The 24,931-nt window shown below is 28.7% G+C and overlaps 5 protein-coding genes and 2 long non-coding RNA genes across 10 annotated transcripts in view; 3 read left to right on the forward strand and 4 right to left on the reverse strand.

The window, feature by feature from the left end:
• LOC126923502 (kinase D-interacting substrate of 220 kDa) overlaps positions 1-7,946 on the reverse strand; it is a 44,151-nt gene extending 36,205 nt beyond the window's left edge. Inside the window, exons 1-2 of one of the 2 annotated variants that reach the window (XM_050737018.1) lie at positions 7,735-7,946; positions 7,093-7,163 (exon numbers count right to left, since the gene is read on the reverse strand). Coding sequence is in view for 1 of the 2 variants with exons in the window: in XM_050737016.1 (XP_050592973.1) it covers positions 4,886-4,945 (60 nt within the window). In the remaining variant the exon portion in view is untranslated. Of the gene's footprint in view, positions 1-4,885; positions 5,219-7,092; positions 7,164-7,734 lie in introns of those variants that run through there. The other variant, XM_050737016.1, reaches the window with a different exon arrangement.
• Positions 4,227-4,873, reverse strand: LOC126923515 (uncharacterized). Its single transcript, XR_007713213.1, has 2 exons — positions 4,589-4,873; positions 4,227-4,530 (listed from the first exon to the last, which is right to left on the reverse strand). It is a non-coding gene; the product is annotated as an uncharacterized LOC126923515 (long non-coding RNA).
• Positions 7,947-7,990: 44 nt separating the features above from the next.
• Positions 7,991-8,939, forward strand: LOC126923514 (uncharacterized). Its single transcript, XR_007713212.1, has 2 exons — positions 7,991-8,269; positions 8,382-8,939. It is a non-coding gene; the product is annotated as an uncharacterized LOC126923514 (long non-coding RNA).
• Positions 8,940-9,585: 646 nt separating this feature from the next.
• Positions 9,586-11,096, forward strand: LOC126923533 (tRNA (guanine-N(7)-)-methyltransferase). The gene is made up of 6 exons (XM_050737070.1): positions 9,586-9,821; positions 9,918-10,060; positions 10,129-10,313; positions 10,388-10,501; positions 10,582-10,683; positions 10,751-11,096. Exons 1-6 carry the CDS (start codon positions 9,736-9,738, stop codon positions 10,880-10,882), a joined length of 762 nt encoding a protein of 253 aa, XP_050593027.1. The 5' UTR covers positions 9,586-9,735; the 3' UTR covers positions 10,883-11,096.
• Positions 10,816-17,610, reverse strand: LOC126923539 (cilia- and flagella-associated protein 65-like). The gene is made up of 19 exons (XM_050737078.1): positions 17,466-17,610; positions 15,973-16,192; positions 15,581-15,846; positions 15,217-15,496; positions 14,969-15,157; positions 14,652-14,856; positions 14,329-14,574; positions 14,030-14,261; positions 13,596-13,952; positions 13,432-13,520; positions 13,089-13,362; positions 12,779-12,994; positions 12,497-12,685; positions 12,190-12,443; positions 11,868-12,120; positions 11,584-11,807; positions 11,325-11,493; positions 11,109-11,250; positions 10,816-11,018 (listed from the first exon to the last, which is right to left on the reverse strand). Exons 1-19 carry the CDS (start codon positions 17,547-17,549, stop codon positions 10,936-10,938), a joined length of 3,972 nt encoding a protein of 1,323 aa, XP_050593035.1. The 5' UTR covers positions 17,550-17,610; the 3' UTR covers positions 10,816-10,935.
• A 137-nt stretch (positions 17,611-17,747) lies between these two features.
• Positions 17,748-19,638, forward strand: LOC126923531 (uncharacterized). 2 transcript variants are annotated; one of them, XM_050737067.1, is made up of 4 exons: positions 17,748-18,050; positions 18,139-18,368; positions 18,547-18,676; positions 18,746-19,638. In XM_050737067.1, exons 1-4 carry the CDS (start codon positions 17,948-17,950, stop codon positions 19,192-19,194), a joined length of 912 nt encoding a protein of 303 aa, XP_050593024.1. In that variant the 5' UTR covers positions 17,748-17,947; the 3' UTR covers positions 19,195-19,638. The 2 variants fall into 2 exon arrangements, with proteins under 2 accessions (XP_050593024.1, XP_050593023.1); XM_050737066.1 differs by having other exon boundaries at positions 17,751-18,050; positions 18,430-18,676.
• LOC126923521 (acylamino-acid-releasing enzyme-like) lies at positions 19,571-24,867 on the reverse strand. Of its 2 annotated transcripts, XM_050737052.1 has the most exons (15): positions 23,322-24,867; positions 22,960-23,132; positions 22,654-22,871; positions 22,407-22,570; positions 22,161-22,309; positions 21,824-22,088; positions 21,592-21,740; positions 21,351-21,519; positions 21,016-21,270; positions 20,814-20,951; positions 20,498-20,718; positions 20,345-20,424; positions 20,237-20,269; positions 19,895-20,116; positions 19,571-19,825 (listed from the first exon to the last, which is right to left on the reverse strand). In XM_050737052.1, the coding sequence occupies exons 2-15, from the start codon at positions 23,068-23,070 to the stop codon at positions 19,723-19,725; spliced, it is 2,277 nt and encodes a 758-aa protein (XP_050593009.1). In that variant the 5' UTR covers positions 23,071-23,132; positions 23,322-24,867; the 3' UTR covers positions 19,571-19,722. The 2 variants fall into 2 exon arrangements, with proteins under 2 accessions (XP_050593009.1, XP_050593010.1); XM_050737053.1 differs by lacking the exon at positions 20,237-20,269 and having other exon boundaries at positions 22,960-24,867.
• Between the last annotated feature and the right edge of the window lie 64 nt (positions 24,868-24,931).

Consider the following 24,931-nt stretch of genomic DNA (forward strand, 5'->3'; position numbering starts at 1 on the left):
AACATCTTACCTACAGTTCTTTTTAATTAATATATGCTGTTAGATTCTGTTTCTTAATATTGTGGCTACGATAAGGAATTGATCGCTATTTGAGTGTCTCAGAAGCCACGTTAACTCCAAAAATGAAAATAAAGGAAACTGATAATATTACGAGTAATATTGCTTTTAATTTTCTCTGGAATTTGCTATAGTTTATACCATCTTTTGCGATAAACAATCTTACGGGAATAAATCATTTGTTCTTTTAAGAATTGAAGATTAATCGTGAAATTGAGTAATTAACAAAAGCTAGAATCGACAGAAGCTTGGCTTCTGAAAGACTCATTTCTTCTTTCAGCTAGATTCTGATATTTTGTAAAGTTTAAGGACATTGAAGTATAGGTGACCGTATGATATATATATATATGTCTTTTATGAACTTTGTAAGCTTTGTACTTTGACGAAGCAACACATAAGTGCGTTATCTGCATTTTTCAATAATGGTACGTTTACGTAACTTTACACATTATTTCACTGCTTGTTATGTAATAGATTATAGGAAAAATCCTTTCTCTTGGCCTAGGAACACTCACAGCGAAAATTCCATTACTATAGAATGCTTGAGCACGTCCAACGAAGTCTATAGCCATATTTTTTTCAGTGAAAATATTTTAATCTTCTGTGATCTGTATAAACTTCTAGAAACTTTTTAATGGGCAGATGTGCTAATTACTTCATAAACTATTCTACTTTTAAATCTTCCATTTATGTTAATATAACATAGAAAAAAGTCTGTACAAGTTGCCAAAAGGTAAAATATATAACAAGAAAATGAAATAAAATAACCTTATAACTGTTTTCGATAATTATCAGACATTATTGAATGTTTTGTTTTATCTGAGAAGTTTTTTTATCCCACAATTCTTGAGTTTCTGAAATGATTGACTAAATTACAATGTAATTTCAACCTTGACCTTTGTACAAAAATTTACTTCGCATTTATGATGCATATCCCTATGTGAAATCATCTCTTCATTTATTTATGATTATATAACAGATTTTGCGCAACGTATGGTGTAGAAGTCAATGTCATTTCGAGCTGGATGCTCTCCAAAGAAAATTCCAAGATTTCGTGGCTTTGAATATACTATGCAGATGCCGGTGAAGTAGATTTTCGAGACTTTCAATAATACAATGAGGTAGAGTTATTTAAATCATTTAAGCTCTAACATCTTCAAATTAAATCTTGAATTTATCTTATTTCCATCAACAAGGAAGTATTATGTAAAAACTAGTAAAATGAACGATAAAGTTACTTGCAGAAATATAGTTATGCACACATGCTACACAATTATGATAATCATTATGTAACAGCGAATATTGACGTTAATTAAATTTCCCTTTTGTTACGTACAAGTTATATTCTCATAGAAAGTTATGGCCAAAGCTATTAATGTATACAATATATTTCTCTATTTACCACGCCGCTAATAACGAGTTAAATATGTAATCTGTTTTCAAATGTAGATCGCTTCAAAGTCTATTCATAACCGAATTTGTCGAATTACAAGACTTCAAATTGACTCAAGTATCGTCCTGACCTAAATAAATCGACCTTATCCTATTCTAATATATACTGTTTAATGTGCTCTTCTGATGTTCATATACCATGAAATACGTATTAGATTTTTCTGTTTCCTATTGTACCGTCACTTGTCTTCTGCAAGGACAGATCTATAGGCGTTGTTGATGATACGAAAGCAATTGTTCAAGGAAGATTTGATAGGACGATCCAATAAGAGTGGGCGACTCAATAGACTCGCCCTATTTACTCCTCAACACTAATGGAAAGTGAGAAGAGTAACGGAAAAAGAGAAATACATAGAATAAAGCGTTATTAGCTTCCTAGAACAGAGAGCAGACAATATTAAATTATTTTCGTCGCCATGTCCTAACAACGACCAACGTTTTCGATGTTAATTAAGAACCTCTGTAACAGAATTAATTAATTTCAATTCTGGACTTTGGGTCCAATCAAATTTGAATTGTAAAATATTGATGTTAAATAAAAAAGGAAAATGCTTAGAAACTTGTATAAATAAACAAATTTTCTTAGTGCGTTCAGATAATTTTAAATTTTTCAGAGATTCTCAGAATACAAACCCGGATAATGTTTAATTTTTCATTCGTAGTATGAATGTATTATGTATTATGGAGAAGAGAGATATACATATAGAAAACAAAACAATACTTGGAAAATGACTAATGAGGAAACTTCTCGAAATTGTAGGCTGCTACATTCTTCTCAAGTTCGTGCTTTATCAATGAAGAGGAAGAAAAAAATATGGACAAACACGCTCGAGAGCAAGGTTTCATCTTATCGAGGAACTATCTGCAAGCTTTTACATATTTACTTGATCGACCCAAACAATGCTTTCAGAATTTCCTGTCCCATTAACAATAGGTTTTAACTTCAACGAGTCATTCTCGCGAGTCTTCTTTGTTCGTAATACGCCACATCACTGACACGTTTTCATAAATCAGTGCCTATAACCATCCGAACGGTAAATCAGTATCGTGGATCTAAACAAACATTTTCTTTTCAATGCAAACATATTTATAAATTATTTATTTACTAAGATATAATTATAACTTTTTCACTTTGTTTCATCCCCTATCATCAATCCATGAAAAAAATATTTAATATCCTCTGAACTTCTCTTTTCAATATTCTGTACATTCAATACTTCACGTTTTTCACATTCGTCATTCTACACTATGTACTTTAGATTTCATTCATGGATTATAAGAGATTCATATCCATTTACAAGCTCTGCAGATTAGCTTTAAATGTATTAGAATATAGTGTTCGCTAAAATAAGTAAAATATGTGTCGACTGGCTCTAATTCCAGCAATTATTGTACAAAGTGGTTTGTATAACAATAACAAATTATATCACTTTCCTAGTTAAAGATAGAGGAAGTCGAACGAATTAGAAAAATCTGTGTTTTCATAAATTCAAATCATATTATAATACATTCAAAAAATGCAGATGCAATCCTTTTAAATCTCTTTAAATAAAATCCTTTTAAATTTAAAACGCAATTTTCTTCTACTTATACGACTATCCAGAACATTCTAAATAAGAAAATATCAGAATTTGTATCTAAAAACCCTTGGTTTAAAAGATTGCATTTCCTCCCTAAAGAATCCCTAGAAAATCCTACATCATCCTCTTTAAGAACTACCTATTATTGATAAACTTTCTTCTCGTTGGTCGTTTATCGAATATAAGATCTCTCGGCGATTTTTCAAGTAAAGAAAATTAACGGCGAGACGGAAAGAACGTAACAAGATCACAATGAATCTCTGAAAATTCGAGGCGAAACTCGGTCACGTTAGCGATGCTTCGTATCTTTCGCCTGATCGCCGTTTCAAATACATAAATATAAATAAGTAGGACAGAGAGGATTTTCAGATAACAGCAGATGAAACAAGACTGTACGCCGCGCGTACTACGGCGTTCCGTGGCAAATTGATGCCAAGTCCTCGCTGCACTCTTGCATTTTTCGCGGTTCTGTGAATCGACTGAGTACACAAAATTCTGAAGATCATCCCATGATATATGCATCCGGAATTATTTCCCTACGAGACGTCAAGACATTAATCTGCGTCAATAAAACACAACTACGACAATGTTCATATAAATTGTCTAGTAACATGATTTACAGTGACTTACGAAAGTATTCGACAATCTTAGAATCTTTTTATGTATACACTATACAAATCATTTTGAAATCTCATTAACACTGTAACGAGATACGACCATCGTCATCAAATTGGTAAAATTGGAAACGAATCTGAAAATACATATAGAAATTGCAAGATATTCATCGAAAGCGTATTTCGCAAAGATCGCCAAAACATTTGAGCGGTCAATTACATATTCATTATAGTAATAAGCCATAATATTTACTGCGAGTCTGTAACACTAACTGTCTGTTTAAGATTAATATTCATGCTAATTTTTCACTAAGTGTATCTAAGTATATCTAAATGTCTTGTAACTGCTATATATATTTTCTTATTGGCTTCAGACACTATTATGGTCATGATATTCGTATCTCACTGTAGTGTTAATGAAGTTTTGAAAAATTTCATATATTGCATATAATATATGTGTTTAAATATGACTTCATGAGCCACTACATCTCAGACAATATACAGTAAATATTCAATTAAGTCCAATGGTTCACTAAAGTATATTTGATTCAGAAATAATAATAGTTATAATCTAAATTAAAAGAGTGGTAGTATCGGAATTATAAGTATCTTACAATTAGTTTAAATGGTTCAGGAACAATCATTATAAAAGATCTGAAAGTGTTTTTGGTTACAAATAATCATTATCGACGGTCAGAATATTTGTTGGTTACTGATTAACCAATATCAGTGTCAAAAATGGTTTATAGTTGTTTATTTATCGGTTTATGGTGTGTAATTGTAGAAATAAACTTAAATTCATTTATTATGTACCGTTTAATATTTCACTGAAAATTCAACGCATTAGGTCGATTTAAAAAATGTAAATTATATATACAAACTAACCTAGATACGTCTCCCTCCAATTAAACGACTTCCGTCATCATTTTACGCATAAACATATTTTGTTGAGATAGTACACTATCGTATCCTATTATGTCATTACTAAAATGTAAAATTTTGCTCCAAACAATATGTACGTCGTATTTTACAAGTGTTCAAAAATTTCTAATTAATATATAGTAGTATAATGTTAATGAAAAATTAGTTATTTCGGTTACATTGTCGCGCAATGATGTCGACTGCGCATGCGCATAATATTACTTCATGCGTTTAAAACTAGCTACGAAAATTATTATTTACCCAGCTTGAATCCGACTCGAATGTCAACCACATGAAGGAATCTGGCAGCCATGCGTTCATATTGTTGAATGACGCGTTAAGTTTAAATTAAAAAACATTTAACACTAACGACAGACTTGTTAACACCAGATAATGTTCACGACGACGCCACATTCTTTCGCGTAATGAAAGTGTCGTTTCCGACACAGAAGGATTACATTTAGTTATGTTTACATGAGAAAGCGAGCTAATTCGATCCACAACTGCCAAGAGGAAACCTAATCTCCCTATTGGAAAATAAATAGACGTTTGCAATAAGAATTCGATTTCGCGACAACGATTTTATTCTTCCGTGAATATACAACACAATGCCCATTGTACTCCCTCTTCACTATGTTTTCGATGATTAACCCGTGGAGTTCATGTTTTTCAAATGAAATTTGAAGTGCATATTTGATTTTATAAATATATGTGTATACGAAAGCTACAAGAGAAGAACGCGATCTTTTGATTCTTAATTTTATGATTAAAGAATAATATATATTTTAATATAACATAATTGAATATAGAAACCTGTTAGGTCTAAAAATGTATACTTCTTGAAAATACATAGTTCATAAGTTGGCAAACATTTATGAAAACCAAAGATATAATTATTAAAACGAGCAATATTTTAATATTATATTGAACAATATTTCTAAAACTACAAAGGGGTTGGATCAGTACATGTTCAATTCTAAAACCCCAATAAAGGACAATTTTCATAATATGTACAATATATTAAATTTTAAAATTGCTTTCGTGTAAAAGATAAAGAAAGTAAGATCGTACTTCTTCTCCTGTTAATAAAGCTTTAAAAAGCCCATATTTATATAATATTTTTTGTTTCATTACAGCCATAGTATATATGTATTGATGAAGTTTGGTTGTTGACACCCTGTATATGATTTAATCCTTCGGTTTCTATTATTATTATTAATTTATATTCTTTTATTTCCTATTCTAATTTATATTATTAATTTATAACCTATTATATTATTAAAATATAGGTAATTTTATATATATATAAAATATTGTATAAAATATATAAATATATAAATATTGTAAAATATATATTATATATATAAAATATTTGATTTTAGTATACAATATAATTTTACTAGCTTCTGTGTATTCCTTGCGTTTTATAAATAAAATTTCAAATCTTTATTACACGAGAAAAATACCTGAAAAGATACAAACGCGAAGAAAAAACGAGAACTGCAGGGTTAATTAATAAATATTAATGTATGGTTTATACGTGTTAGTATAAATATATGATTCATAGTACAGTGATGTAATAAAAAGCGATAGAATCTGATAGTCTTCCATAATAAAAGTAAATAAACCAACTAAGAACGTATGAAACAATGATCCCATATAATGATACGGATACAATTGATCTATATGGATTAAGTGTGAATGATATGATATTTCTGTTCCGTGTGAATATCGATCACCGTACATTTTTAAAAATTATACAAGGAATGTTGAAATGTAATATGTATAAGTGAGTTTAAGTTCCTATACATTGTTAATATTGTTTAAGAAATAAAACTGTCAAGGAATTAAAACCTTATCAAATCTCTGTCTACTAGCTTAAATGATTAGCTATCAGTAACCTTTTTCATCTTATTACGACTTCTGTAACGTTCATAAAACGCTTGGAATTTATCTTCAATTAAAAAAATTTTCGTTCCGAGACTAAACAACATTTTATTTAATTCCTTTTCGGAAAATGCAGCGTTCCTAAAACACTACACATCGTTAATAAAAATGCAAATAAAAATAACTTGAAAGCATCGTATACCGATTGTACTATACAGTATCATAACTATGTGTTTCACGCATTTATAAGAAATTTAAAAATGCAAAAATACACACGAATATATATATAAAATTCTAAAATCTATATAATATGCAAAATAAAATATTAAATTTTATTTTGTTATTCTTATAAAAATATGAAATTGCATAAATATCTGTAATCATTAATAACTTCGCGTAGTGAAGCAATTGTGCATAAAAGACTATACAAGAGAATATAATAACATGAAACATTGAATTAAGACTACAATAATAACATGAAACGTTACGCTAGGTATGCTACTATAGTAATTACGCTACGCTTATTAGTACTAATGGTATCAACAATCAAACAATGATCTTAGTTTATTGGTCAGACTCACCAATTAAACAAAAGATTGATTCTTCCGGATATCCGTTGTTGTCATGTATAATAAAGTCGCAGTTGCTCAACCTAGGAGCAATCGTATAAAAGATCGATCATTTTAAACATATCGATAAAAATTGAACTTGAAATCAAAGAATTAATTCCACAAGAAAGATTCATATTCGTTCTATGTACCAATGTATAAATGTAAGAATTGTTGTATATGCATACAAAACAGTAATATAAAAAAAGAAAGAGATAATCCTGTCTTCGAATCTTTTTATTCCAATCTTACTCTCGTTTTAACAAAGAAAAACACTCTTAGTTAAATGACTTTTAAAAATAACTTTTGCATAAAGCTTGAAGACAAATTATACGTATTAATGACATTATAGTTGAAAATAAATTGAGCTAAAACTTTTGAAATGTTTTAATGTTACGAAAATTGGCAATTAAGTCGAGAACGATCTAAAAGACGAAGTACACTTAAATTCCAAGAAAAGATACAAAGTACACGTTGTTGTAAACGTACATCAAATAGAAAAGATAGAATGATTTGTTTTTTGTTGCTTTCTAACACGCTTCGATTTCTTCGAAGCGATCTCGAACTGTACGGGAGTAATGAAAAGCATTTTTATTGAGAGGATTCTAACCTCACCTGAAAGAGTACGATAACTTCCAAGGTAGCCGAATCCTACTACTGGACAACGTGGACCGCACCGTCGTCAATTAGAAACGACGTTGTATATCAAATTGTTGTTCACATCGCGTCTATTAAACGACTCTAGGAAATCGTTCAATCACACGGTAAAATCGTGAACAGGAAAATGTTACTCCGCCGTCTTTCATTCGATGTACGTAGCGTCATCCACCAGGCGGCGCTGTGAATGTCGAACAGCTGATTTCTCATGCACGTGCGCCATGGCCAGGTTAAGGCTATAGTTATGTTATAGTATCGTTCTCGCAAACGAAATATCTGAAAATTAAAATGTATATTCTTATAAGTAGACTGCGGATTTTTAAGCAAATTCATATTTTTATAAACATAAATTAAAAAGTGATCTAAAAGTAACCTAATCTAAGCAAAGATTTATTTCACTTATTAAATATTATAACGCGTACTGTAGTTTGGATGTTTCATATATTTTTGCATTTCATGTGAATTCTATATATGTTTACATCTTCAAATTTCAGTAAGAATTTATATACATAATTAATTCTTTTATTATTTATTATTTCATTTAACAACTTATTACGGAACCATAGTTGCGTCAACGCAGCATTTCATTTATAATTTCTTTTTAGATTTACATTAATGAATTCCATCAAATGTAGCGATTATGAAACAGCGATTATGAAAATGAAAAAATTCGAAGAAAAAAAGAAATGAAAATCTGGAAGAATTTCTCGAATATTTTTTTCGTTACTATCTTTTTCCTATTCAGATCCTACAAATTTACGAAGTTCAAGGAAATTAAAGTGTTTCATAATAACTCATATGTTCTATCTTTCTTCCCTAATCACCACTCCTCGTCCAATACCTCTACTATGGTTCTATGCTCCTGTTATCATTAGAACAAGCATACTAAAAGCAAATTGAAATATAAAATAGACACAAAGATAGCAGTACCATTTTTGTCCTTATTCTACAATCCTAGCTCCTTGTCAATTCTTGTCACTTCTACTATCATTTTATGTTCTTGTTAAAATTGTACTAAATAAAAGCATTAGAAAGAAATCCAATTATAAAATGAAGTTAGTAACTTATCATATTCTTTCTTATACAGAAAACTCTATACTTATTCTGCGACCCTGTTAAAAGAGGATGGTCTTGACCAAAAATATACGGAAAGATTGACGGAATTAGAGAATTAATAATACATATGTAAATATGCATTATGACTTGTCTCGTAAGTTTTGTTGTCACTTGTGACCGAGAATTCTGCCTTGCAACATGACTGGTACTATTTCTACCATTTTTTGAAACCCTTTCGTGAAGCAAAATTTCAATGATATACAATAATTTGATGATGTGCAAAAATTTCTCGCCAGATGGATTTCTCACTTTATATTCAAAAAACGATATCTAAAAGTAAATGATCTATTGTATTTTAGGTCAGGTTTGGATGCAATTCTCAGTCAGAATCAATATATCGTATTTACATATCTTCAATAGAAAATTCAAAATTAAAGGATATAATAAATATCTATTATTTTTCCTCTAAACGCCTATTTTATCTTGAAGTATTATATATAAATTAATTTATTAAAATACTATGGCAATGTATATACATTTTAGTTATTTATTAGTTTTAATGATAGCAAAGAAAGAAATTCCTGATGATTAAGTAACAATTAATAAGTAGAAATTTTATATTTTATATTATCAATTTAATTTCAGTTCCTATATTAATTTAATGTATGTACATATAATATATTTTTGTACATATAATGTATGTACATATATATATATTTTTTTTATAATTATTTCATCTTTACATATGTATATTGTATTTTGCAAGATTTATAGATAACATCTTGGCAAATGCAATTTGAAATTTCGTAGATATATCTTTTTACGGTTCAGATTAGGTTAGATTTTTGTCAGATTAGGTTAAGTTATTGTATTATCCACGTGGACTGCTTTTTGACAATTATCATGTCAGAACTACTATCATTGCCACAAAAAAAATATTACAGACAACGTGCACACTCAAATCCCATAGCAGATCACTGCTTAGAATAGTATGTAATTATTTTCCATAAAAAATATAAAATTACTTAAAATGATTGAAGTCTATTTACAAACATTTTTCATTCTTTTCTTGAATACAATTTCAGTCCTATCAAACCGGATTTAATGAATTGGAGTTCATTATATCCGTTTTATTTTGTAACTAATGAAGGAGAGTCCAAAGAACAGAATCTTTCACAGAAATGTGTTGAGTTTGTAGATATTGGTTGTGGCTATGGAGGACTATTAGGTACAAAATTATTTTAATTTTATATTACATTGTTTCTTAATGTATTAACAGAGTATCTTCTTTAATAGTTACATTGTCATTAATGTTTCCTGAAAATTTAATTCTTGGAATGGAGATTAGAGTAAAAGTATCTGACTATGTTATGGATCGTATAGCTGCATTAAGATCACAAAATCCAGGACAATACCAAAACATTGCATGTCTGAGGACTAATGCAATGAAGTATCTACCAAATTACTTTCACAAAGGCCAGGTATAATAAGGTATAGTCATATATTTAAACTTATAATTCTGTACTTTTATAAATATTAATTTTTATTTTTATAGTTGAAGAAGATGTTTTTCTTATATCCAGATCCACATTTTAAAAAGTCCAAGCATAAATGGAGGATTATAAATAAGACACTTTTGGCAGAATATGCTTATGTGTTGACTGAAGGAGTAATGTATTTTCTAAAATATTACTTAAATGTCCCTATATTTTTTTTACATAAATAAGTAACTATGAATATCATTTAAAGGCCATTGTATATACAGTGACGGATGTTAAAGACTTACATGAATGGATAGTGAAACATTTCCGTGAACATCCATTGTTTGACGATGTTTCTAAAGAAGAATTGGTAAGTTTTTGCTACTTATTTCTCAAAAGATTAAGTCAGCCATTATCTTACAAATTTTTTTATAAAGGATAAAGATCCCATTGTTGAAAAATTATATGAAAGCACAGAAGAAGGTCAAAAGGTAACAAGAAATAAAGGAGATAAATTTTTGGCTGTATTTAAACGCATTCCAGATCCATTTGAGAACAAAATTAGTTGATGCCAAATACCTTATGTACTTGTATATAAATGGAGATATTTCTTTTGTAATCATTATACAAAAGATACCCTAAATCCTGTCCTCAAATTTTGGGAGTCCGCATTGTTATTATCCTCATCATTAGATCCATCATGTTCTAAAAAAGGATCGTTTAAATAAATGTTACTTTAGCTTTAAAAGAGATTAATAAAAAATTTATCTTTAAAAACTGAAATTGATAGATTACTATCTTCTTCTAACTCATTTTCCAAATCAGTTCTTTTTTGTTTGGGTAACATTTTAAGATAGTTACGATGCCGTATATCTTCATTGGGAATCAAATGCGCAGTTTTCAAGGAAAATTCATCGTGTATTATAGAAAATAACATCTAATAAAAAAAGAAACTATAAGTTATTTTTCGATAGAAAATCAACATGATACATAAAAATTATTTCTTTTTACTTGCTCTAGTAATGAATCAATAAACGTTAACGGCGGTGATATATATGATCTCCGTATTAATCTCTTTCGCTCCGAAATATCCATCATAAATTGGGTATAATACAAATTTCTGTTAGGAATTAGACTGTCTTCAACTATTTTTTTAAATCTTTTACTATTAACAATATCCCTAAAAATTAACTCTAATAGTTTACTAATTTCGATAATAATTACATTATTAATTATTTATAAAAATGAAATGCAGAAAAGCAACATTTACCATAATAAGCCTTCTAAAATAAATTTCACTATACAAAGCTCTTTCTCGTCTATAACATTGCATTTTTTACTATCATCAAAATAAATTACATTTGCTGGTGAAGCTTTTAATTCGTTTAATAAACTGACTTTTGTAGATTCATCTTCTATGCTACATACACTACAACGTAAACTCAATGTTTTGTAGTATACATCAGGTTTATTGAGTATTTTTATCCACGGTTTCTATGTAAAATCAACTTATAACATAATTGGTTTATTGCAAGATATTACTTGTTTACTTACTGGGATATAAGTGCCTTTTTCTGTAATGGTAAATTGTCCTGCTAATTCTTGACTTAGAATAGCATGTTTGATAATGCTTCTTTGATATATCCGCCTTTTACTAGCGTTAAAAAATATACAAGGTATATGAACATCGATTCGACAAGGATATCCTTTAGTGTAGATTTTTATTCTAAAACTCTGCACTGCCTTTGGATGCAGTATACCCTTCCGAGGAAATACGTCGATGTACAGTATCTCTGGTATGTCTTGACTAGAGATATTTAACATTTTAAAGGAATATGATAGAAGATTTTAAAACATTAAAATTTTTTAAGAGTACCATATCCACTCGTAAGCGAGTGCATCGAAATCTAAATTGTTATAAACTAAAAGCATTCTGACAATAACATTATGCATAGGTAGAAACCATACATCGATGCAATCAATACTGAAATATGCAGGAAATAGTGAAGTTTTACAAGCACAATAAGATGGTATAGCTCTCGCATAACTGGCTAATCTAAAATCAAAAGTTGACTCTCCTTCCATTGTCAATTCTTCTGTTTTATCACCCATAGTTATTGGAACTATTACCTAAGAGGTATAATATTAATTTCTTAATTTTCTAATTATTAAATTTATAATACCTTATATGTACCAAACATTCTTGGTTGGAACTTCAAAAGAAGAGGTATAGCTGTTCCAGTCTTTATAACACCACATTGTGTTAAACATGAAAATACTTCATAATGATAATCTTTATTCACTTTGCAGATGTTATTAATATCTATCGAATACGGTAAATCATTATTTGTAATATTGTATATCCAATTTACCTAGAATTTCATTATACTAATGATTCTTATGTTGATACAAAGTACTATATCTTATGAACACTATTGTAATATATATTATAAATGACATTATACCCTATACATTATCCCTTTGTTTCCAAAATAAGTTCGTCCGAAATTTACGGATGTAGTGCTTAAGAAATTATCTTGTGACTGGGACTCGGCTAAACAATTAATGACTACGTTTAACATAACATAACGATCATGTCCAATATCTAATTCCCAACATATTGCCGTTTTCCCGATTAACGTATAATGTATCTTCATACCAATCACAGTTTCTTCCTTTGGCTGTAAAATATCAATTAATATTACTCTTTTATATACATTCAATTTAGTAATGCACCTTGTATAAATAGTTAGTTGACATAAAAAAAAATCGTACACGTAGTGTTTTAGATCTTATGTTTACTGTACAAAGATTTGTATGTATACAGTCAGTTTCTGTATGCTGAAGCAAATAACCAAATGTTTTTATAACAGGTTTACAAGAACAGTTTTTGATTCTTTTTAAAGCCAATGTAATAGGAAATGATGAAGGATTGATCATAATCCATTCTATCAATATTACTCCTTTATTGCATTGGAACATTGGAAAAAGATTAATATTTATGGATTTTCTTTCTTTTGGTAATATGTTTTCCAAGATTTTGTTTAATCTAAAAAAGAACTAATAATCATGTAATACATAATACCGATTATATAACACAAATAGAAAAGAAATATACCTATTTACATGCAGTCTCTTCCATAAAAATTGTTTGCTTATTTGAATTGTACAACGCTGATTATATCCAAAAGCACATATATTCTGCACCTAATGCAGATATTGCATATATAAACATTATTTTATAAATCCGAATTCTAATGGTCAAATGAGTTATAATTTTACTTTTAATGTAGGCAAAATACACATGCAGTATACATTGCAAATCCATACTGGTTTTTGTCTAGCTATTAATGCATCTGATCGAAAATTAACTCTTATCAAATATCGAATTGCAAATTCATAATATACTGCTGTATGTGGAGTGATAGAAACTGTAATTCTTTTATGTGATCCTGAGAAAATCGTTTCTGATGCTGGATGTAATTTAACATCTTCCTCGATATTTCCAAGTGGCCAATTACGATGTGTACAAATTAATTTATAATAAATATCCACTAAACTAGAATTAATAAGATCAAAATGTAATGTCTTGGTATTGTTATATTCTAATTCTTTGAAATATAATTCGTTCGGAGTTGCCTAAAGAAATGAATAAAAGATAAATCTTTAATTTCTACTTCATATTAAATAATAAAGTCATGTTGCATAAATTTTACCTTTAATGATCCAATTTCGCTACTTCCACGAACACATAGAATTACACTATATTTTGACCCAATAGGTACTCCCTTCTTTACAATATTTAAAATACATTGTACCTCAAAATCATAGTCTATATTTGGTTCATTCGGAGAAAAGGAACATTCTTGATGTAAAGTATCATTTGCATCAATTTCTCCGCTTATGTATTGTATATTAAGTTCAGGTGGCAACTGGTAAAATTGATACCTATAGATAAATAACTAAATGTTAAAATATATTTCATACATTTTGTTTAGGAGAGAAATTAGCTTACTTTATTGTATGACGCGTTACATTTCGCATTGCAAGTTGTAGAAACTGCTGACAACCTAACATAACTGGTGGAAAACTTAAAACATTATTATTGCCAAAAACAATATTTGCATTCTCTGCATATCCTTTAAAATCTATGTAATATTCATTTTTCGTATTCCCATTAAAGTATACTGTCCATCTTTCTAAATAAATCTGTTCATCTTGGGGTTTAGGTGTCATTTCAACTACAATTATTTCATAATCCCTGCAATTAAATAGTTCAGCTATTAATAATGTATCAAAGTTGAATTCACAAATGGATTTACAGATTGTATATCATACTGATAAATCACACCAAGCATTGGTTTTACAAGAAAATGACTTGCTAATGGTGAAACAAATTGAAACATTAGAGGTAAATGTCCAAATCTTTTAATGAGGAAAGTGGTATAAACTGGATATGATGGCATGCATGGTGGCATTATTACAGTTTGAGGTATTTCATACTGTGGAATCCATCCATTCGATATGACAGGAAAGGAGTGACCTAAGATATATTTTAATTTTTAAATATTTCATTGTCCATCTTCATGTAAATTCATTCAAAATATTTATCATAACTGGCTTTATCATAACTTTTGCACAACATAGTATTATACCTATCACTGTCACAGATGTAACAAATGGGAAAGTAGAGTGCTTTTTATGTTCCAAAAGAACAGAACAAATGATCTTTCTTCCATAAAGATTACATTTTGCATTAGGATTAAATGTAAGTTCAAATAAAGCAGACTGATGTGCACAAACTAACATCTCAGAAGGTGTTATATTAAAAATTTCATCTGTATCTACAATACAACAAATGAATTAAAAAGATATTTAACACAATGAACTATATATAAACTACCTTTCTCCCAGGTAATTAATAAATTAGAATGATTATGATTTGTGAGACATATTGAATGAGGTATTGTCTGAATAAGATTTTCTACATCCACATCAGTTTGTCCAAGATTGAAATAATGCTTTGATAAGGATATTGGAGGAATATCTCCTAATGTATCAGTACCATCTCTCATATATCCTTTGAAACCACCTTTACTTTTCAAAGGATAGGTAATAGCATCAGAATCTGTCTTAAAAGATAATGCACTACACCAGCCATATAATTCTATAATAATTGGTTCCTATATTTTAAATAAATTTTTCAATAAAAAATAATTCTCAGTTCATAAAAATTACATATTATCAATGGTTTCATTTAAATTTACTTGATATAAAATCAGAGCAACCAAGTAATAAGTGTATCTTCCCTCCCTTGTCGATGTAAACGTAATTGTAATATATTTACGAGAACAAGGATTAATAATGCCGTATTTTGCGTCTATCTGGAAAGGCTTACATTTTTCATCTATATTGAACATAAAGGTCGCAGCAACTTTAGAATTATTTGTTAATCTAATTCGCCTTTTAACTTCTGGTTTCTGTATTGTGCAATTCATAAAGATTTTCGTTGTTGAACAAGTTACTTCAGGACCTGCTCAAATATATAAACGAAAGTTATAATATAGAAATGAAATATGTATATAAAAACAGACAAAGAACTATAAGATAAGATAAAATTTTATAATACATTACAAAATACATATTTTAAGGTAAATACCAATACTACATCCATAAGTAATAATTTTCGTACATTCCATACTAGTATCTATAATTACGAAATAATCAACATTTTTAGAAAATGCAACAAGTGGCTGATAACGTATCTCGCATATATATTTTTCATCGGAGGCTAGAGTCCAAGTATAAGAACGTAAATGAAATACATGATCCAAAGGATTCGTAATCGGATCTCTTTGGACTTGATATACTTGTTCCTTCTGTAATGAATAAATTAAATAAAAATAGTCAGTATGTAGAAAATTTCATAAAGATATAAAGAAGAATAAAATGGAAAATTTATAATAATTATTTACAAAACCATCCACTTCATCGATTTCAATGACCTTGAAATATATGCTGTCAAGGAGAATGTATTGAATAATTTTGCATATCGGGTTGTTCATAAAAAGTCTTACATTTTTATTATAAATTTCTATAAAATAATGAAATGTTGGAGGAAATATGATTCTTAATTGGATACTAAAGAGGACTAAGGAGAAACATTTAAAATTCGTTAATAAAACAGGTTTCTTTTTTTCAGTGAGATAATGTTGAACCTCATATATCCAAGAAGTTTTAAATTTTAGTTGTATTCACTTGTATTTATCTCACGCATCGAATATTCGTGTTTCGTTATTATTTATTTGGATCTTTACAAAACTTATTCAGAAAGTTTAGGCACGAAATTAAATACCTTAAATGCTTGTAGAGATTATTTGAAGGAATTGGCCGACAAAGACGAAAAAATTAAGAAAAGGCTCGTAAAATCATAAGTAGTAGTATAGTAGTAAGCAATTTTAATTAAATATTAACTTTTGTTACGAATTTTTCGAATAATATAATATATGTACATATAAGTATAGGTTAAGTTTGGATTAAATTATAGATTTTAGATTTATTCTAAATCTTAAAAATATTATGTATAATATTAGAAACATATTCGTCCGCATATGTCGGAAAATACAGTCAAGCGGTAGTTATACATATGCATAGATAAAGTTATTCGAGATATTGATCTTGACAAGACATCCAAAGATCATCGAAATTTATAAGAGATAGATAGACTACCTTATAATTAATTATCATTTATAATTACAGATTATAGTATTACCATAGACTATAATAACTATAACACTATAATAACAACACTAACTATAACTTTGAATATTTTATACATTTTTTGCACATTTAATTTTTTTTTGTGCATTTATGCAACTTTAAATTTCGCATACATGTATAAAAATTCGCAGTCTATTAATTATTAAACTACAAATATTTATGCAAATTTAGATTTTTTATTTTTTATTTTATAAACTAAAAAAATGGAATAAAAGTAGGGATGTTTTATTTATTAAATATTATAACAGGTATTTTACTTTGAATATTTTACATATTCTTGCTTACTAAACGTATTCTGTGCATTTATGCAGCTTCAAATTTCACATAATTGCCTAAAAGTTTGCTTAGTAATTAGATACCAAACATACTTACGTAAGATTCATTCCATATCTCTATCGTTTTTATTCCCGTTTTACCAATTTCCACGTCTCCATAATCAAGTTTAATTATTTTCATTTTATTCTTATTTTACAATAATCGTTATCTACCGTGAAGAATCCTAAAAAATTTGTTCCTCTCAATTGCAAACACAAAAATGATATTTGCCCAACGATGCATATATTTTCATTTGAAATGTATCAAATCGAGATTGTCAATCTCGATCGCGATCTCGAACTCGGATCTCATGACTTCTCTCGAATGCACAGGAACACATTCGTTTTGTTTTGATATAGGAATGACGTATCCGTGAGGACAGTTAATCCAAACGATTTTGTGGAAAACATTTAAGGATAATTCTTGGAATTCCTTATTTCATATAGATATTCCTTTAAGGATTTAGACATACACATCATCGACTGGTAATGGTGACGTTACCCATATTCTTTATGGCTTTTTGACAGTACCTGTAAAAAATGGCTCGTCGGAATGTCTTAAGTCTTCTATGCTTATTATATTTCGCAAACACTTGTATGAATTATAGTTTGTGTACGTTTTATAATAATTATTACGAAGAATGTAAGTCTTTTTGAAACAATAATATCATCTTTTTTTAACTTTTTGATATTATTGGTAAGGATATTTAACGTGTGATTTCTTCTTCTAGATGGATTAGAGTCGGAGAAGTTGTGTCATATACTTGGTAAAGTGTCAACTATAGACATTAAAATCGGTGCGGCGATTGTACGGCCGAAGTACATGCTGGACCGATGGAATGTTCGTGCTAATGTTCATTGTAAATTTAAATTTATTACGGCCAAAGGTTATGGATTATTTGGAGTCATTCAAAAAATGTCCTTCAGAAGAAACGGAACACAGTGTCTGGATTATGTACAAGTAAGTAATAATTTGTTATTGCTTTAGATGAAATCATAAATAATTTTTTAATCTGTTTTAGTTTAAAAGAAAAGATTTTCATAAGACAGAGAAATTTTGTGGTTTAGTTGATCGCAGTAATATGAAATATGCAATTCATGAGTCTGAAGATCGTACTGAATCACAATCATTGTCACAGATTTATGCCGAATATGATCCAAGCAATCATAAATCTAATGCAGAACTAGAAACTGAAATATTTATATCAAAAGAGAAGTTAGAAGAAGGAGAGTTTCTTGCTATTCGCATTGCTTATACAACATTCGGAAGTAAGTTAGATTGATTTTAAAATTTTATAATTATAAATTATACTTTTCATGTAACATTTAATATCATAGATTGCAGTACTGTGGGCTACAAGAGATACAAACTAATCGGTCATGATACCTGTCTGCTAAATGAATACTTTTGCGATGGCGTTTACAATTGTATACCAGGTATTTGTTCTGATGAGGATAACTGTACCAATGAAATTATTAGCTCTGGCACTGGTACAAATGTAACAATAGGTGCAGTGAGTACCATGATTTTATGCTTTATCATATTCATTGTGTGTTTATGGATATGTAAAAGGTCACAAAAATTATGTTGGTCTATCGATTGCGCCGATTCAAACGTGTGTTCGAGACCAGAACCATTATCGCGTGATACAGAGGGATCTGTAAATCCATCAGTTCCCTCAGCACCGATGTTAGAAGTCGCAGTTCCTTCATCGGTTGCTGATAAAGATTTACCACCTAGTTATGATTCCCTGTTTCCAGAACAAAGTAATCCTGCTAGATCATAATTGTAAATGCAAGTTATTATATGTAATTAATTTGTACTGACTTGTTATCTAATGTTTTAATTAGATATTGTTGTACACAATGCAGTCTTCAGATATATGGTATGAATGAGTGCCTTTTTGAATGAACCAGATATAATCACATACAAGTGATCGATAAGAATACCGAATTTCTTTTTAGTATTTTATACCAACTATTTTGTCAATGTTGTATACACTAGCATTTATGATACTGAATATTTTTATATTTTATATAACTTGTTCTACAAAACTATATTGGGATATAAGTACAAGATCCGTAATGTATAAAATATAAATAGCCACAACTTTATGGTCAATTATTCAGCAACGAAAAGTACTATTTTAGAACAAAAACCTGTTCATAGTTTGTAAGTTGCTTTTAATGTTGGAAAAATACAGTATTTAATAAATATAATATTTATACAAGATTGTCTTTCAATTATTATTAAAGTGTTCATAGGTTAATTAACACGTATTCAGTTATAAAATTATTCATTATGTTATTTCCATTTATACCCCAACATGTTCGTGTAACCATAAACAAGCGTTGATAACGTTATCAATTTCAGCAGTTCCTGATGCTAAAGGATGATTATCGTTATAAACTAGCATCCTGTAATAAAGATTTAATAAAGATTTTATGGTGACTATAATTTTTAATTTTTACTTATAAAACTCTTACTTTGTTCTAACATCATTCGCTTTAAGACGTTGAAACCACAGTTTTCCTTGAGACGGGGGTACTCGTAAATCGCTCGAACCTATACATAACAAGGTTGGAGCTTTCACATTATTAACGTGAATAATCGGGGAACACTTAAACATCTTCACAAACATCTCAATTCGATCCGATTCCGACATTGGTGCACTTTCATCAAAGGTATAATTGATTTCGGCAGCACACCTGAGATTAGATGTATCATGAAAACAATAATTGAAATAAGAATTCTATATCATATCTAATCTTTGTATTATTATGTTATTTTGTTATTTTCATTGTACATTATTCTACAACTGATCTTACATAATTCTTTCCTCTTTACTCAGCGCATTGCGACTGCAATATAATTGTAATTCATGAAAAATGACTATGAACCTACGAAAAATCTTCAATAATACATTAATATTTTACCAGTCTGGAATATCTGATATAGTGAACATAGCAGCAATGTCGATTACAGGATTTCTTGCAACAACAGCTTTATATAAGTCCTACAAGAATAAATTGTTGCATATTACTGAATTTTATTATTTTTTTAAGTTTATAAATAGTTTATGAACTTACTGGATATTGACCACTTAAATGAGTAACTAAAAATCCTCCATGTGAACCACCAATAATTCCTACTTTGTTTGGATTTAACCATGAGTATTTTCGTAAAGCTTCTTCTGTAGCAGTCACACAGTCCTTTACATCGACATCTCCAACTTTTCCTTGAAGGTATTCAACATTCTTTGATCCCATTCCGGTAGAACCACGATAGTTAACTTGTACTACAGCGAAACCTTAAATAAAAATAATTTTGTAGGGAAAGTTTAAAATCTTTATGAATAATTAAGACAGATTGTTGAATATAAATGACTACAAACCAAAAATTTACCTGATAAAACAAGCAAGAAATAATCAAGTACAAACGAATTTGCATAGTTAGAATGAGGTCCACCATGTGGTACGATTATTAAAGGTATAGATTTGTCATTTCCACTTTTTGGTCCAAAATAAATGAAGTTGAAGTGTTCTGTAAAATCATTAAAAAACATTTAGTCTATATCTTTCAATCCTTGAAATGACAAATTACTTACTTATTTCTTCATCATTATCATAATCATATTCAGAAGGCTCATACATTAAATTTTCAGTACCAGGAATTTTTTCGGGAATAGAAATTTTATTTCTTTTAATATGACCATTACTAATTGTTTCTGAGTCAAATCTTCCTACTGAAAGCATAGATGGCTCTAAAAGAGATGTTTCCGAAAATGCAATAATATCATCTTTTACGTCCAAAATAGCAAGACTGCTTTTATCATTTTGGATCTCAGTTATAGTTTTCGTTTCTGTAAATAATATTTTTGTTATTAATGATTTAAACAAAGGAAAGAATTAGTAAAACGTGAGATATAGTTTGAATTTTTACTTCTATTAATGATGTAAGAACGTGTATTATTCTGTTGTGCCGTACTCAAGAATATATACTGTGAATCAGTGCTCCAGCAATGGCGTGGTAAACGACCATACAAGCCATAAAACTTTTCAGCATTTTGAATAGGTATGCTCGAATTTACAATGTCTACAAGTATATCAGCCTAAAGAAAATACAATAATATAAATTTAAATAAAATGAACAGTAAACTAAGTATATTCTAATATACAAATACCTTTGAATTTTCAGAAGCAAATTCAAGATGCATAAGTCTGTGAGTATTATGATGTGGACCACCTGCTTCTCTTTCTAACCAGATAAGATATTTTTTATCAGGACTAAATCTTGGGCTATGGACAGCACATCCATCACTTGAGAGCTTTTCTAAAAAATATATGTACAATGTATATATATAGATATATGACCTTAATTTATAAGCCAATGGAGTGACATGGGATATTTCTTACTGTACTCTCCATCTTTTAATAAAAATATCCAAGAGAGTCTATTAGTACAAGCAATAAGACCTAAATGTCTTGGCTCATGTTTCCATGCTACACCAACAACACCTTGACTATCTGCAGTCCATAGTACTTGAGCAGGTGAGAGATCATTTGGTATACCTGAGAGAGCTGAAATCGTGTCTGTTGTCGTATCAAGGACAGCAACAACTGGATGGTGTTTACCTACCAATTGTTCTCCCCAATGAGGCTTGTAAACATATTCATTACCCTATATCAAATGTTTTATTAATTAAAGTTTACTTTTACTTTATATGTATAATTAAAAAATGAAGCAATTTACCACTGTTACTTCATTCTCATCTTTTTTATTTTTATCTTCTTTATTTATACGTTTCTGCTTATAAAATGGTTCAGATTCTGGTTGCTTTTTTTCAGCAATATATAATACTTTTGTTTTGTCTGGAGACCATTGAAAAGAAGAAAATTCAGCTAAAAACAGAAAGAGCAAAAGCTTTTAATTCTTGTTAGGTGTTATATTATATGCATATTGTGTAGTGAATGTATATAATTTTTAATTAATAACTACAATCTGTGTATACATCTCCATGCACATCCAAAGCAGTTAAATCATAATTTTTCACAAGCCTCTGTTTATCCCAGATTTCAATAAACTGTTTTGTAGTATTCTCAATTGTAGCTTGTCTTAATATTGCTTTACATTGTTTATCCTCAGTGAAATCAGTTAGAAGTCTACAACAGAAAGAAAGTTTTCTTTTAGATGTATATCTTAAAGATATAACTAATTATATTTTTATAACAAATATGTATCATACTCTGTTGTAACATCAAAGGGGAAGCTTTGAGTTTGTACTTGTAACTTTGAATCTAAAATGTAAGTTTGACAAAATTTTTGATTTGTCTTTCTCTCTAAATTTCTTTGGGTCCATGTGCTTAAAATCGATATTTCATTTTCATTTAGCTCAAAAATCTTTGCATCAGTTAAAGAAGGATTTCGTACTAATGTTTTGTACAAATTGACAATTTTTTTGGCCTACAAAATATTAAATATTTTATTAATTTTCCAAGGAAATTTTTTGCAAATATTGATTTAATATTTTTAATTTTGAACTTTAACGTACCTGACTTGTTGCCATTATTACAAACTTATCTTCAAATTCTGTTTCCAATCTGTTATCATATGTTATATAAAGACAGCCAGACGTTGATAAGATATCAGATACAAATAACATGTATAAACAATTTAATTATGTACACAAAACATTAGCGAGTTAATGTTGCAAGATAATTATTTCTACGAAATAAACAATGTAACCGTTTTAAAATTAGAGTAAAATTATTTTATTATATTATAACGTATATAAAGAATATTAGTAATTATTGAATAATTAAATATTAAATACAGAAGATATTAATGTTATTTCAATGTGATAAACGATGTAATGTTTTGTTTTAATATATTAAAATATACATTTGTAATTACTTTTCAAAAATGGAATTTACTACGTGCTTCTTATTCAGCAATGTTTTCTACTTTTGTACACAAATAATAAATTTGATTCTTAAGTTGGTAGCACTATTAGTACTAGAAAAAGAAAATATGGGTAGCAATGGCGCCAGTTTTAAAATTACCTGAATCAAAAGAATAATTTGTTAATATTTAAACGAGAAAGAGAAGTTCGTGTTATTGTAATAAAAATTTTTAATATCGATTTTGTGTAAATTAGTATTTTTATTTTACATCAATTTGCAATATGCTAACATACCGCAAGATTAATGTAATTTGCACAAATCACAATATCGATAAAACACTATAACAATTATTACTGCGTAGCGATTAATCAAAGCATATAAAAAAAGTTTATTAGAACAAAAAGTTTATTTACAATTTATAATTTTACAAACTTATTTAAACTATATACTTCGTATGTACAGTTCGCAACAATTATACATGATCTCAATAATTTGTTTCTTAAACACATCTATAAAAATCGTATAAAAATAATTTGGAATCGCCTTATATTTTTGATCAATTTGAAACAAAATATTATAAAAGTATATACTATTGCATAATTATTAAGACCACTTAGATCGATAAAAAATGTCCTCTCTTTGATATTTCGACTAAGCTAAATATTTGTAGAAATATATAGATAGTTTGAAATCTCACGAGCAAAATATTTCATAAAATTTTCCACAAAATTACGTCGTAGATTTCGAAAGAATCAAAAGAGATTTCTCGATCAAACGAATGTTGCGAAATGTCTCTTTCTCGAAGAGTGTCTTAACTTCACATAAGATCAAATTATCATATAAATTAATTTACATACATATACATATAATATGTCGTTATACTTATACCAATATCAGTCGTGCATTCGTTAAAAATCATTTATAGCCCGCTTTATCGAGAATAGTCTAAACTGATCAAACCAAACAAACTTTCTAATAAAAGCATTTCCTTTGCTCTTCCTAATTTATTTAACGATTTCAAGTGCGTGGTATTTTGAGTATAAAATGTAAATCATACCTATAACAAGTGTTTTTAATTTTTACAGCTAATACTTCTCGTACATAGTAAAATAATTAAAAAGGTCATCTCCGGAATTCGAAGCTTTAACACAGTGCCAAACCATTCGAGGACGATTCACATTTAATATTTCATTTTCCAAAATTTGATGCTACAACATCGCTAAATGAATTTCATTTCCAAATTTCATATTAATCTCTACGATGTTGACTCTTATAAAGATTGTTTCGAAATTTTTTTTTAGTGAAACATAAGTGTGATTATTGGTATTGGCGATGTGCAAACGTTAAAATTGGTTTAAAAATAGCGTCGCTATATCAGTTGTTTAAAAATCCTCCGCAAACTTAAAATAGACAGAGACTACAAAAATATGATAAGTCTATTTTTATTCATTTTCTGACTTTTATACCACTCGATAACTAAGACGAGGTATTTTAACATTAGACAGTTGAGAGAAGGAGAATAACTTAATAGTTATGTCTTTTGAAAATAAGAAAGAAATAATGTTAATTTAACTAGCTTTCATTATTACTAGTCTGCATAATTAATGTCTTTAATATTTC

This window comes from Bombus affinis, chromosome 13 (genome assembly GCF_024516045.1).
Source record: "Bombus affinis isolate iyBomAffi1 chromosome 13, iyBomAffi1.2, whole genome shotgun sequence".
Classification (NCBI taxonomy): Eukaryota; Metazoa; Arthropoda; class Insecta; order Hymenoptera; family Apidae; genus Bombus; species Bombus affinis.

Coding starts and splice junctions, on each gene's coding strand:
- LOC126923533 (XM_050737070.1), top strand. CDS start 9,736: ATGTCAGAACTACTATCATTGCCACAAAAAAAATATTACAGACAACGT. Junction 10,314..10,387: donor ATTACTTTCACAAAGGCCAG/GTATAATAAGGT, acceptor TTATTTTTATAG/TTGAAGAAGATGTTTTTCTT. Junction 10,502..10,581: donor CTTATGTGTTGACTGAAGGA/GTAATGTATTTT, acceptor TATCATTTAAAG/GCCATTGTATATACAGTGAC.
- LOC126923531 (XM_050737066.1), top strand. CDS start 17,948: ATGGCTCGTCGGAATGTCTTAAGTCTTCTATGCTTATTATATTTCGCA. Junction 18,369..18,429: donor AGTGTCTGGATTATGTACAA/GTAAGTAATAAT, acceptor AATCTGTTTTAG/TTTAAAAGAAAAGATTTTCA. Junction 18,677..18,745: donor TGCTTATACAACATTCGGAA/GTAAGTTAGATT, acceptor TTAATATCATAG/ATTGCAGTACTGTGGGCTAC.
- LOC126923539 (XM_050737078.1), bottom strand. CDS start 17,549: ATGAAAATAATTAAACTTGATTATGGAGACGTGGAAATTGGTAAAACG. Junction 12,121..12,189: donor CTCGCTTACGAGTGGATATG/GTACTCTTAAAA, acceptor AAATATCTCTAG/TCAAGACATACCAGAGATAC. Junction 11,251..11,324: donor TTGATTCATTACTAGAGCAA/GTAAAAAGAAAT, acceptor TTTTTTTATTAG/ATGTTATTTTCTATAATACA.
- LOC126923521 (XM_050737052.1), bottom strand. CDS start 23,070: ATGTTATTTGTATCTGATATCTTATCAACGTCTGGCTGTCTTTATATA. Junction 22,571..22,653: donor CCCTTTGATGTTACAACAGA/GTATGATACATA, acceptor TTTCTGTTGTAG/ACTTCTAACTGATTTCACTG. Junction 22,089..22,160: donor ATGAGAATGAAGTAACAGTG/GTAAATTGCTTC, acceptor CATTTGATATAG/GGTAATGAATATGTTTACAA.